The sequence below is a fragment of the Oncorhynchus tshawytscha genome, unplaced genomic scaffold, assembly GCF_018296145.1.
Source record: "Oncorhynchus tshawytscha isolate Ot180627B unplaced genomic scaffold, Otsh_v2.0 Un_scaffold_4_pilon_pilon, whole genome shotgun sequence".
NCBI classification, from domain to species: Eukaryota; Metazoa; Chordata; class Actinopteri; order Salmoniformes; family Salmonidae; genus Oncorhynchus; species Oncorhynchus tshawytscha.
Genome location: NW_024609834.1, coordinates 130,564 through 143,940, shown reverse-complemented (window position 1 = coordinate 143,940; position 13,377 = coordinate 130,564). Strand labels below are relative to the sequence as shown.

General features: G+C 42.7%; 1 protein-coding gene across 5 annotated transcripts in view; it reads right to left on the bottom strand.

The window, feature by feature from the left end:
- Positions 1 to 449: 449 nt before the first annotated feature.
- Positions 450 to 13,377, bottom strand: part of LOC112249194 (E3 ubiquitin-protein ligase NEDD4-like) — a 50,188-nt gene continuing 37,260 nt past the window's right edge. For 2 of the 5 annotated variants that reach the window (XM_024418938.2, XM_024418936.2), the window contains 24 exons: positions 12,168 to 12,218; positions 11,634 to 11,695; positions 11,136 to 11,232; positions 10,393 to 10,556; positions 10,117 to 10,240; positions 9,397 to 9,555; positions 8,745 to 8,912; positions 8,335 to 8,454; positions 6,415 to 6,618; positions 4,601 to 4,678; positions 4,393 to 4,447; positions 4,247 to 4,305; positions 3,962 to 4,027; positions 3,493 to 3,722; positions 3,168 to 3,289; positions 2,916 to 2,986; positions 2,682 to 2,777; positions 2,468 to 2,541; positions 2,188 to 2,248; positions 2,034 to 2,093; positions 1,828 to 1,935; positions 1,231 to 1,327; positions 966 to 1,038; positions 450 to 872 (listed from right to left, as the gene is read on the bottom strand). In XM_024418938.2, the coding sequence (XP_024274706.1) occupies positions 770 to 872; positions 966 to 1,038; positions 1,231 to 1,327; positions 1,828 to 1,935; positions 2,034 to 2,093; positions 2,188 to 2,248; positions 2,468 to 2,541; positions 2,682 to 2,777; positions 2,916 to 2,986; positions 3,168 to 3,289; positions 3,493 to 3,722; positions 3,962 to 4,027; positions 4,247 to 4,305; positions 4,393 to 4,447; positions 4,601 to 4,678; positions 6,415 to 6,618; positions 8,335 to 8,454; positions 8,745 to 8,912; positions 9,397 to 9,555; positions 10,117 to 10,240; positions 10,393 to 10,556; positions 11,136 to 11,232; positions 11,634 to 11,695; positions 12,168 to 12,218 (2,502 nt within the window). In that variant the 3' untranslated portion in view covers positions 450 to 769. The remainder of the gene's footprint in view (positions 873 to 965; positions 1,039 to 1,230; positions 1,328 to 1,827; positions 1,936 to 2,033; positions 2,094 to 2,187; positions 2,249 to 2,467; positions 2,542 to 2,681; positions 2,778 to 2,915; positions 2,987 to 3,167; positions 3,290 to 3,492; positions 3,723 to 3,961; positions 4,028 to 4,246; positions 4,306 to 4,392; positions 4,448 to 4,600; positions 4,679 to 6,414; positions 6,619 to 8,334; positions 8,455 to 8,744; positions 8,913 to 9,396; positions 9,556 to 10,116; positions 10,241 to 10,392; positions 10,557 to 11,135; positions 11,233 to 11,633; positions 11,696 to 12,167; positions 12,219 to 13,377) is intronic. The other 3 variants (XM_042319595.1, XM_042319593.1, XM_042319594.1) reach the window with 2 other exon arrangements.

The following is a 13,377-nucleotide window of genomic DNA, read 5'->3' as shown; positions in this document are numbered from 1 at the left end:
ATCCCTTATTGATGTCACTTGTTAAATCCACTTCAAATCAGTGTAGATGAAGAGGAGGAGACAGGTTAAAGAAGGATTTTTAAGCCTTGATACATGGATTGTGTCTGTGTGCCATTCATAAGGTGAATGGGCAAAACAAAAGATTTATGTGCCTTTGAACGTGGTATTGTTGTAGGTGCCAGGCGCACCAGTTTGTGTCAAGAACTGCAACACTGCTTGGTTTTTCACACTCAAGTTTCCCGTGGTCCACCACTCAAAAGACATTCAGCCAACTTGACACAACTGTGGGAAGCATTGGAGTCATGGGCCAGCATCCCTGTGGGATGCTTTTGACACCAGTGTATATACGGTAATGTATATCGAAGTCCAATGTCAATCTCCTCATGATAGAATATTTATCATAGATGAACAGTAATATCTGTATGATATAATGCATTTGATAAATTGTATATAGATCTGGTTTAAGTATACATACATATTTACGAGACACAAAAAAACTATTTGTAAACTTCACAGACCAAGAGTGATTTAAGAAGTGATTTTCACTCATCATCCATCCCTTCCACTGTGCAGGAGAGAGGAGCACCAAAGACTTTGCTGTCTGTGATTGTTCTCCATCTTTTCAGGTGGTTGGCAGGTCAGGTCTGGACCTGAATATTGTGTGTTTTATCAGCATTAAACAGAACTACAGCACAAAACTTGGTGCTAGCCCTCAGTTCACTGGCAGTAACTGCCATTTTAACATCTGCGCCATAGGCCACACACTCCCCTAATCCACTCCATCAAAGCCTTGTGCATTCTCTATGGCGATGTGTAGCTTCTCCCTCAGCTCCTCAAACGACTCATAGGGAGGCAGATCCAGCCGGTTGAAGCTGTAGACGGTAAAACAAAAACAAATTCAAAGGCACATGTTGCAGTAACCAGGTAGGACTATTAGCCGAACTGCTGTATTGTTAGTTACTCACCATGTGTGGGCTCTAGGTAGTTTGTCTCGTGTTCCCCACTGCTCAATGGTAAACAGCTGTGGTCCGTTAGACCCTGTGATTTCATAACATAAAACAAGATTAGGAGGAGAGAATCATATACAAACACCTCTGGTTATAACTCAGAATCCATGTTTCAAAGTTCATATCAATCTATGTAATGACAAAATGGTTAAAAGCATACCTAGACTGTACCCTGTATTATACAAATGAGTCTTAATACAGAGAAGTAGAGAAGAGGACTCACCATAGAGCTCTGCAAAGCCATTCATTGGGACCCGGGAGGTGCCAGTCACAAACTGCAACAGGCGGATACGCTTCTCTGCATCCATCAGCAGAACAGTCTGAGAATGACAAAATATCATTCAAATATCTGTAATGAATATTGAGAATTCACCCAAAAACTAAGGATGCACCGATGTGGAAATTCTGGGCCGATATCAGATATTTACCGCTATCCAATGTGTTCCTGGGAGTTTTCACTTTCAGGAATGTGCTAATAATAGTTAATAGCTCAAACCATTTGGACGCTAAAGCCAAATTCATAGGATGAGTTTTTCTTCAAGTTGCACCGACCACCTTAAAAAAAAAATGCCACAGACCGCTCAGTTTGTCTCAGCCACTAATAGCAGATACATTTCAGTCCCCATCATTGTCCTTTGTCTCCACATCAGACAGATGTCGATATATTTTTAACCAATTATATTGGTTATTTTTTTATATTTTTAATATTTTTAACCAATTATCGTCCGATACCGATATGGTCACCAACAAACCGTGCATCCCTAACAAAAACACTCTAGAATCCAGAGGCTTCTGCTCTAGTGCTGGAGTATCCTCTTACCTTCCAGAACCACAGGATGACAGGCTGGTTGGGACAGTAGCCATTCTTGTACTTGGTGTTCTCCCTCCAGTCGTTCACATCCACGTCTCCCAGGCCACACATCAGGAGCTAGAGAAAACAAAACCCAGACAGAACATCACTCAACGATCTGGAAAGACAGGCTCTCAGTCATGCATACATCTCAGAATGATAGGAATGAGACCCACCTCCAGCTCATTCTCGTCAAAGATCTTGATGAGATCCTGGGGTATCAACTCATAGAATCCCTAAGACAAGAGAGAGGAACACGCAATAAGTCAACCGTTTCTTTCAATCTTATCACAACTCAATCAAAACATCTCAATAAAACCTAGTGTTTACCTCCTTGAATGCGGTCATCTGCTTCAGTATCCTGTTCACGAACCTCCACTGCATGACAAGACTGAAAAAAATTGTTTATTTTGAAATGGAAGCATTCAAAAGCCCTAATAATTTCTAATTTATCTAATGATGCAGACATGTGGTGGGTGGTGGTTTCATTGTCCATTTGCAAACCCGTCATATATGTGACTTGTGGGTCACTTACAGGTAACCAGCACTACATGGCAGTGAGTATGAGGCGTGTTTCCTCTTTCTACCAGCAGAGGGCTCTGATGCTTACTGGATGTATTCCTTCTTGTTGTCATCAGTGACTACTATTTCAGATCCTCCTGGCTTCAGCTCATGCTGGTGTGTCTAAATAGGAGGAAATGTGATGTCAGCATGACTGATACCAGAGTACCACTTAGCATCGATTTTAAAACCCCTTCAGTCAATAGGCACAAGATAGAACAGAAAATACTTGGGCCAAACAACAAATAGGAAGCAGGTCCCACCTGTCCAAAGAGCTCTTCGTCTATGGTGAACCTCAGATCCAGGTCTATCGGGTCATTCTCCAATATCCACTTCAGGGAGTTGAAGTACTCACTGTCCTGAAATAACAACACACAAACACCATTACCACTAATGGTGAAACACTGCTGTTATAGATGTCTGATTTATCTCGTCTCTACTATCTGATTAGGTGATGGGAAGATGTGAGAGTAATCTAGATAGTATTAGGCACCTACCACAGACTCCATGTCCTGTAGAGTAATGGGCTTCTGCAACATCATCTTGTAGAAAGGCCTGATGAAGAAGGCTAGAAAAAAACATGTCAGGATCTGTGCAACACGCCTAATCCTTGTGGCCCTAGCATAGAGCAGTCCTCAGCTCTTAGTTTCTCTACACACACACACTCGTGTCACACTACTATTATACGAATTAATGAACTTTTAACAGACACAAAGTTCATGAGTGAAATCACCAGCAGTGAGACTCACCGTCCAGCAGCTTTCCATGGTAGACAGCCATGCCTGCCACACGGCCAATGAACTTGAAGTAGGACAGGTGGTCCTCATTGCAGAGGCCTGAGTTGGGGTTGATCTGCAGAGTGTAGTTGTCCCTGCCCCAGAACATGCAGAGAAGAAACTTAACACAGCTCTAAAGTCATCCAAATCCTTCTCTGATCCATTCCAGAACATATCCCATCATTAAAATGATTCATAATGATATCAGAGATGTTATTCACTAACAGCTCCATTAAGGGCCTGTTCCATTTTTCCTTGCCTGAAAATGGAATTCTAACACATTCAAATAGAGACTCACGTGGCAGAATACTCAAACAGCCCATAATAGGGGTTGAACATCTCCTTGGAGATTAGGAAGAACCACTCCCTGGCCACGCCCCCGTAATCCAAGCCCTTCTCTCCCTCAAACTCCACCCACAGCCGCGCCTTCAGGAAATCGGCCCTCTTGATTGACAGGATTCGTCTGTAGGAGTCCTCTAGCACGGTGTTCCGCCTGAGCTTCATCTCAAAGCGGTTGGGGATGTCAGCCTGGAATTGGAGATAGAGCATGCTGAGTGAGTGGACATCAGGTCAGGGGATGTAGCTGGACTAAATGTCATAGAAGATATTGTGAGGATGATTGAGAGAAAGACAAGATAGGCTTTTACAGTGTGAATATGCTGTGTATCTGACCTATTTGTGAGGTTTAGCTGTAATAACAGAACATTAAGAGCATAGGGCCTTCAGTAATTACAATGATTCCCTGTCTTGGGAAAAACATTGCTCACCGGTTTCTTCAGCTTCTTCCGGAAGTATTCATACTTCTGTTTATAGTCTCTGGAGTAAGGCACAGCCTAGAATAGACAAGGATAGGAGATCCAATGACCGGAAATCAATTATGAACACATGATGAATTATTCGGTTTTATGGCCAACCTGGAGAACCTGACTCCAAAAAGAGAATGGGCCATATTGCATTCCTAAAATTACTCTACCGGAATCTAATAAATAAAAATCTCTAACTATAGCTTTAAATTATTATTATAAAAAAATATATATATCATCTATACTTACTGGTCCAGTTATGGCTGAATTCTGCAGTCTGGGGTCATCCCATTGTGTGTTCTTCGTGTCTGAAAATACATCAGATTTATTCAGCATTGGTAGTCGGCATATGCATTTTTCACACATTTTGACAAATTGTAGTACGTCATACATACTGTGATCTATGTAGAATATCCTCCCATCACTGTGGACCCTCTCCTCCCAGCCAGGCTAAGATAAGGGTAGCACAAACATTACTCACATAATTTTTCCCTTAAAATCAACCATTCACTCAGCAACTTTCAACTTTAAGAGGCTCATGACACTGGGCTGCTAATTGCCTCCTTAGAATGCTATTGGATATGATATCATTGTAAAGCTTACCGGCATTGGCCCGAGGTCAGTTGGGTCTAGCGAAGGTCTCCTCCTCATGTGCACAGGAATCTTCAACCTGGGGTCTTCCTGTTCACAGCCAGATAAAAAAAGGAAATAAGTCACACAAACAGGAAGGAGCAGTGAGAATGGCAGTATTGTCCAGTGGATAACTGGTCATTCTGGCCATGTTGATGCGTGACTAGACCCTATAGGTAGGGCCTGGGGGTATTTATTGATCATGTGACCTGACGAAGAAAAACGACACCAGTCAAAAGTTTGGACACACCTACTCATTCAAGGGTTTTTCCTTATTTGTACTATTTTCTACATTGTAGAATAATAGTGAAGACATCACAACTATGAAATAACACATATGGAATCATGTAATAACCAAAAAAGTGTAAAACAAATCATTAAAAAAATATGAGATTCTTCAAAGTAGCCACCCTTTGCCTTGATGACAGATTTGCACACTCTTGGCATTCTCTCAACCAGCTCCATGATGTAGTCACCTGGAATGCATTTCAATTAACAGGTGTGCCTTGGTAAAAGTTAATTTGTGGAACTTCTTAAATGTGTTTGAGACAATTAGTTGTGTTGTGACAAAGTAGGGGTGGTTACAGAATATAGTCCTATTTGGTAAATTCCAAGCCCATATTATGGCAAGAACAGCTCAAATAAACAAAGAGAATAGACACGCCATCATTACTTTAAGACATGAAGGTCAGTCAATCCAGAAAATGTCAAGAACTTTGAAAGCTAATTCAAGTGCAATCACAAAAACCATCAAGCGCTATGATAAAACTGGCTCTCATGAGGACTGCCACAGGAAAGGAAGAACCAGAGTTACCTTAGAGTTAACACACTCAAATTACAGCCCAAATAAATGCTTGAGTGTCCAAGTAACAGACACATCCTCAACATCCAACTGTTCAGAGGAGACTACGTGAATCAGATCTTCATGGTCGAATTGCTGCAAAGAAACCACTACTCAAGGACACCAATAAGAAGAAGAGACTTGCTTGGGCCAAGAAACACGAGCAATGGACATTAGACCGGTGGAAATCTGTCCTTTAGTCTGATGAGCCCAAATTTGAGATTTTTGCTTCCAACCTCCGTGTCTTTGTGAGACACAGAACAGATGATCTCCGCATGTGTGGTTCCCATCGTGAAGCATGGAGGAGGTGTGATGGTGCTTTGCTGGTGACACTGTCAGTGATTTATTTAGAACTCAAGGTTACCATGGCCACCAAAGCATTCTGCAGCAATTTGCCATCCCATCTGGTTTGCGCTTAGTGGGATTATCATTTGTTTTTCAACAGGATAATGACCCAAAACACACCCCAAGACTGTGTAAGGGTTATTTAACGAAGGAGAGTGATGAAGTGCTGCATCAGATGACCTGGCATCCACAATCACCCGACCTCAACCCAATTGAGATGGTTTGGGATGAGTTGGACCGCAGAGTCAAGGAAAAGTAGTCAACAAGTGCTCAGCATATGCGCTAACTCCTTCAAGACTGTTGGAAAAGCATTCCTCATGAAGCTGGTTGAGAGAATGCTAAGAGTGTGCCTCATCAAGGCAAAGGGTGGCTACTTTGAAGAATCTCTAATATAAAATATATTTTTATTGGTTTAACACTTTTGGTTACTACATGAGTCCATGTATGATATTTCATAGTTTTGACATCTTCATTATTATTCTACAATGTAGAAAATAGTACAAATAAAGAAAAACCCTTCAATGAGTAGGTGTGTCCAAACTTTTGACTGGTACTGCATGTCATTTTAAGAGTGGTGGTATGCAGGTGCTTGCTTTCTCACCCAGGAAGTGGTCTTAGTGTTGTGGTCGATGAAGAAGGGTTTTCCGTTGGGGGCATTGCGGACCTCCCAGCCTGCAGGCATGAAGCCACACTCCCTCTGTGAGCCGGGGGAGTGCTGGGGGGAGCCCTCAGGAGAGAGCATGGGGGGCTGGTACACAGTGGCGTTCTGGGACAGAACAGCCTGGGCTGCTGCGTCTGAGGTTATCTGAATCATGGAAGGAGAGACGAAGATTAACACTATTGATATACTCAATAGGAGGGTGAACTGGATTCTACATCAACATTATCTACAGTGCTTTCGGAAAGTATTCAGACCCCTTGACTTTTTCCACATTTTGTTACGTTACAGCCGTATTCTAAAATTGATTAAATACTAAATTATCCTCAGCAATCTACACACAATACCCCATAATGATGAAGTGAAAACAGAAATGCCTTTTTTACACAAGTATTTAGACCCTTTGCTATGAGACTTGAAATTGAGCTCAGGTGCATCCCATTTCCATTGAATATCCTTGACTCCATGTTTCTACAACTTGGAGTCCACCTGTGGTAAATTCAATTGATTGGACATGATTTGGAAAGGCACACACCTGTCTATATAAAAGGCTCCACAGTTGACAGTGCACGTCAAAGCAAACACCAAGCCATGAGGTCGAAGGAATTGTCCGTAGAGCACAGACAGAGGATTGTACTGAGGCACAGATTTGGGGAAGGATACCAAAACCTTTCTGCAGCATTGAAGGTCCCCAAGACCACAGTGGCCTCCATCATTCTTAAAAGGAAGATGTTTGGAACCACCAAGACTCTTCTTAGAGCTGGTCGCCCGCCAAATTGAGCAGTCAGAGGAGAAGGGCCTTGATGGTCACTGACAGAGCTGTAGAGTTCCTCTGTGGAGATGGGAGAAACTTCCAGACGGACAAGCATCTCTCCACCAATCAGGCCTTTCTTGTCGAGTGGCCAGACAGAAGCCACTCTTCAGTAAAAGGCACATGACAGCCCGCTTGGAGTTTGCCAAAAGGCACCTAAAGACTCCCAGACCATGAGAAACAAGAGAGTCTCTTGGTCTGATGAAACCAAGATTGAATTATTTGGCCTGAATGCCAAGCGTCACGTCTGGAGGAAACCTGGCGCCATCCCTACGGTGAAGCATGGTGGTGGCAGCATCATGCTGTGTGGATGTGTTTCAGTGACAAGGAATGGGAGACTAGTCAGGATCGAGGCAAAGATGAACGGCGCAAAGCTCAGAGAGATCCTTGATGAAAACCTGCTCCAGAGCGCTCAGGACCCCAGACTGGAACAACGACCCTAAGAACACAGGCAAGACAACACAGAGCTTCAGGACAAGTCTCTGAATGTCCTTCAGTGCAACAGCCAGAGCCTGGACTTGAACCCGATCGAACATATCTGGAAAGACCTGAAAATAGCTTTACAGCGACACTCCCCATCCAACCTGACAGAGCTTGAGAGCATCTGCAGAGAAGAATGGGAGAAACTCCCCAAATACAGGTGTGCCAAGCTTGTTGCGTCATACCCAAGAGTACTCAATGCTGTAATCGCTGCCAAAGGTGCTTCAACAAAGTACTGAGTAAGGGGTCTGAATACTTATGTAAATGTAATATTTTTTTGTATATATTTTTTTTAATCAATTAGCAAAAGTTTATAGAAACCGGTTTTTGCTTTGTCATTATGGGGTATTGTGTGTCGATTGATGAGGGAAAAAAACTTATTTAATCATTTTTAGAATAAGGCTGTAACGTAACAAAATGTGGAAAAAGTCAAGGGGTTTGAATACTTTCCAATGGCACTGTATCTACACAAGTTAAGTGGGTCCTGATTGTCTTTTCACATGACTTTGAAAACTTCTTTAGTGCACTGTGGTTTGAGAGAAAGTGAGAGCAAAAGGAGGAATGCAGCCTACCTGGATGAGTGGCCGTGTCCAAGTGGTTATCCTGCTGTTGTGATTGACGTAGTAGGGTCTGCTCTTACTATCCTGCTTCTCCTCCCAGCCTGGAGGCAGCCCCGCTGAGGTTGCGAACAACTATTGAACAACAGAGAGAGAGGCATCAAACAATCCATACAACAATACCTCAAGTGAATAGAACAATAACTTCCTCTGAATCACTGAGCTACATGCTCAAACCTGATGACTGCATTCTCACTGTCCTTACATCATCTGGGAAAACTATGGAAGCCACACTTACATGCTGAAGCTGAGCTCAGATGACCCTATCCCACAAATATTGCTGTAATACAGGAGTGTTGTGCTTCCCTGTGCTGTGGTGTGTGTGTGTGTGTGGGCACAGGGGATTCAGGGAACGTAACACACACCACAGGATGAACAGGGTGCTCCTCTACTGTCAGAGTCTGGGCACTGCCTCTGCGACTGGAGTGACTTGAATGACTGACCACAGGATGAACAGGGTGCTCCTCTACTGTCAGAGTCTGGGCACTGCCTCTGCGACTGGAGTGACTTGAATGACTGGAAGGGCCCTGCAGCTGAAGAGAGCAAGACGACAGAAACCACAGTCATTACCCATACACGTGTTAATAGGCACATATTCTCCAGCTCTAGACAGGCACTAATACCTGTCTAATACTAAAATATTTAAGTCCCTCAAGGACACCGCAATTGCATTAAATTTCTTTAATATTACGCAAGGGCTTGCAATTTCAACCAATCAGCAGTGCCCATTTACTGCAAAATATGGTTCAATCAATCCACACAGATAAAAACTTTGCATATTCAAATGTAAAATGTTAGAATTGATGTAGCAAAATCTATAATTTTTGAATATCACAAAAAATCCCAGCGAAATACTGGAGAGACTGATTACAGCTGTGTTGTTATAACACAGTGTGTTTTCAGTCCCTTCTTAGAACTGTGGAAGGACCCTGTTCAGGAAGCATATCCCCAGTCTGGCTTGGGTGTCGGCCGATTGGTAACGGGAGCCCGGTCAGCGCTGGCCAGTAAATTATTCACCTGGAGGGAGGTACGTCGGTTGCCGGATGTGGCACCCAAGGCCTGGAGGCGACTGAGCTCGTCACAGAAGGAGTGAAACTCCAGGGGGGAGTGAGGTGGAGGGGGGGAGCGCTGGTTGTTGTACAAGGTGGACTCATCCTCTGTTATGATTTCCCAACTCTGGAGCAGAAGAAACAAGACACATGAAGAGTTTACCATCTGTTCTGAAGGATGTCTTGATAGTGTTAAGTCATTGTCTTCTCATCTGGTTGTGAGCTAAGAAAACAGTTCTGACCTGCTTGTTCTGCCACGGAGTGACGTTATTACATAAAACTGACATGTGATATGATTTCAGTAGGGCAATCTTTTTTAGGGGGGACTTTGAGGAACACCCTGATCGTGAACTTGATCTTGTTAAGGGTCACTCTGAACTATCCTGACAATTAGTCATTTGCTCAGTTAGCAGACTCCAAAGAGAGGGGCTAGGACCAGAAAACATGGTCGTAAGATATGGTCCTTATAGGTCTGGGCCTTAGGTAGGTCGTATCGTATAGTTGGACAGCACACCATGTACAGTTGTTTCATAATCGTACCAGAGACCACAAAAAGATAACAGAATCTCATCTCCAATTCAATGTCAAACTCAGGAGAATAACTGTAATTAAATTTGAATTTAAAGTGACATTTAACTTTAAATGTGAATTTTTCAATACATTGATTGAATTTCGACTTGAAAATAACCTCAGTTGACTCTTGTTGTCTGTCGTTGGAGTCCTCTTGGTCGGAGATCTGTCTGCGGGCGGTGAAGGCGTGCTGCGCCTCCATGTGGATGTTCTGCCTCTGCTCTGCCTCTACCTGGCTGTCTCTACATAGGGAAACACACACACTCACAGTCAACTTCTCATCTCTTGACCAACCAGGTGTTACTGTATTCCAATACTACCAAAGTGTTAAAATAGCGCTAGATTAAGTTCAAGCTGTCAGAATAAAGACATGACAGGAGAACCCCAGACTTACTGTACTATGGGCCTGTGCCACTGTGTGGTCCTGGTTTCGTGGTTGACATAGTAGGTCCTGCCCAGGTTGTCCTGCCTCTCCTCCCAGCCAGGGGGCATTGCAGGCAGCAGGTGGTTGTGCCTGGGACCGGACATGTCCTGGCCCTCTAAAAACTCCCAACTAGGCTGCACAACAAAAACAACTGTTACACAACATGGCACATGCAGATGTCAACATTGCCCAAATCCTCTACATGTTTGTTCAAGTCAAACAATGTCTTGGCCACTACTCAGAAAATTCAGTGGCAAGCATAGGGACTCATACTTTACTGGAGTTTGGCTTCAAATCATTCTAAGGAAGATGTCAGCATATTCATCAAAGGCCCTGGACCCATGGTGAGACAAATATAGATTGGCCTTTTGGACATGGTGTTCCTAGCCACTGCTTACATTAAGCATGTTCAAGAATGATGACTGGCTGGTTTTATCAATAACTATCAGGATGGAGATGGCAGGCAATCAGCCATCTTGGCTTGACACTGGTAAAACGAGCCTGGTGTCTTTTCTCCTGGCTCTGAGCACTAATATGCTGTTACATGTATATACTGAAGCACGCCGGCTGAGCAACAGCCAAGGCACGTAGATTAGACACTGTATAATCAAAGGAGGGGGGTGATGACGTGGGAATTTTCCATTTCAGGGGGTCAGGGGGCAAAGAGGGCAGGAGGACAGGGGGCAGGTTGGTTGGGTGGGTGGCGGTCTTACATCCATGTCTTCAGTCTGTTCTGCAGCATCCTCTGAGTTGTTTTTGGGTAGGTAGGTCATCTTCAGACGGAGATGACCTTTGACCCTGGATTTGTGACTGCAACAAAACAAAAACTAAACACTTAACAAAAAATACATGGGAAACAGTGCACATTCTAAATAACAGTAATGTGAGCCTCTTAGGTGTATCAAATATTAGACACACAATAAATGTCATTCCAACAATCTATCATTGTGACTGACTCAAATATGAAATTGAGCTTTCTCCAAGGCAAAATCAATATGTACTTTAAGTAGCTATTTCAGCTTAATTTATACACCTCAGGAAAGAAAGGCAAACTCACGAACGAAGATATAATTCAAATTAATTTATGCAATGCCAAGACTGAATGTGATAAAAATGTCAAGGAAAATGTCACAAAGTCACAAATGTCACAAAGTAAACCATGTTAAACCAGGAAGGATAAGCGGCTTGAATAATCATGAAATAATGCCAACCTTCTCGGGTGAAGTAGAAAATCCTTGAATGTGTATGGCCTTTCAATGTTAGGATTTTCTGTCTGAAATAAAAAAAAATAAAAAAAGTATTTAAACAGTTGAAATGCTCTATAAAGATATTTGCTGTATAACATCTATGCATGCAGTAACTGTATATCATCAGTAAACAAGTCCTGTATAGACAGTAGACCGTAAGGTAGGTCTGCTGTAAATGCTATGAAAAGGAAGGCAAAGGTAACAAACATGGAGGACTGTAATTCCATAACTATGGACAATGTTGTGGAAAGGACTCTGACATGAGGGTGTTTATGTTTACATGAGTGCGCCTATGACACTTCATTGGTGAAGATAAGTAACTATGTAAAGTGTACAGATCTCCGACAAATTATATCTAAAGGAGAACATGGAACACCAAACAGCAGAGACTATCCTACTCCTTTAGACGTGGGATTGGAAACATGTTGATTTAGGAGAATTGGTTTCCACATAGTTTATTTAGCACTTGCATAATGTATTTCCTTGCACTAGGCTCACCGGTATCTGGTGTAATGGTACATCCACCTGCCCCAGAAAGTCATCACGTGTCTGTGGAAGGATATAAGAGATTGTAATGGGAAGTCATGTATAGTAGTCATTCATGAGAGTCCATCAAAAAAGGGAGTGGTTACAATGTATCGGGCATGTTTGCGGACTCGCACGCGCGCACACACACACAGCTCAAGCGCAAAAGGTATGAGTCACACACACACACACACAGAGTATACCACATGACTGGCCTAGATAGATAATAATTTTCCATGACACAGTCACCTTTACAGCACCACTACATTATGTGCCATCAGACCTCATGGATGATTTAGTTGTAAATGTATTCATTGGCACATTATTATTAGACAAGACGTTACAAAAATGGCACTGCACACAACCCCAAATTGACATTAGAAAATGCAGATGACCCCACTTGGAAAAATTATATCTAGTTAAAGCGAAACTTCAGGATTCTGACAATGAAGCCCTTTATCTGCTTCCTCAGAGTCAGATGAATTCATGGATAGCATTTGTATGTCTCTGTGTGCAGTTTGAAGGAAGTTGCTGACTAACGTTAGTGCAATTGCTAACTAGTGTTTGCACAATGACTGGAAGTCTATGTAACTGCAGTGCTAGCATATACCATAAGACTTCCAGTCATTGCGCTAACGATAGTTGGCATTGGCTCACAAAACTACCTCTAACTTCCTTTATACTGGATACAGAGACAAAAGGGGCGGCAGGTAGCCTAGTGGTTGGAGCGTTGGGCCAGTAACCGAGTTGGTTGGCTGCTAGATCGAATCCCCGAGCTGACAAGGATGTTCTGCCCCTGAACAAGGCAGTTAACCCACTGTTCCTAGGCTGTCATTGTAAATAAGAATTTGTTCTTAACTGACTTGCCTAGCTAAATAAAGGTTCAATTAAAAAAATAAAAGATAAAGGGCTTCATTGCCAAAATCACAAAGTATCCCTTTAATGGTGTGTATTCATATTCACTCAATTTTACATTCCGCAAGCTGTCCAAACACATAATTACATGAAATTGCATTCTAATAGTGTTAAAGGTTATTGTAAGTGGCTGACACTAAAAGGTTGCATTTTACACCCATTTCCTCAGGGGACCCCATTTCAATTTCAGGGGAGCCCACCCCAAGGTTTGAAACCACTGTATTAGACATGTGGATTGAATAATTCAGGGGTTATCAGCCCACAGTAT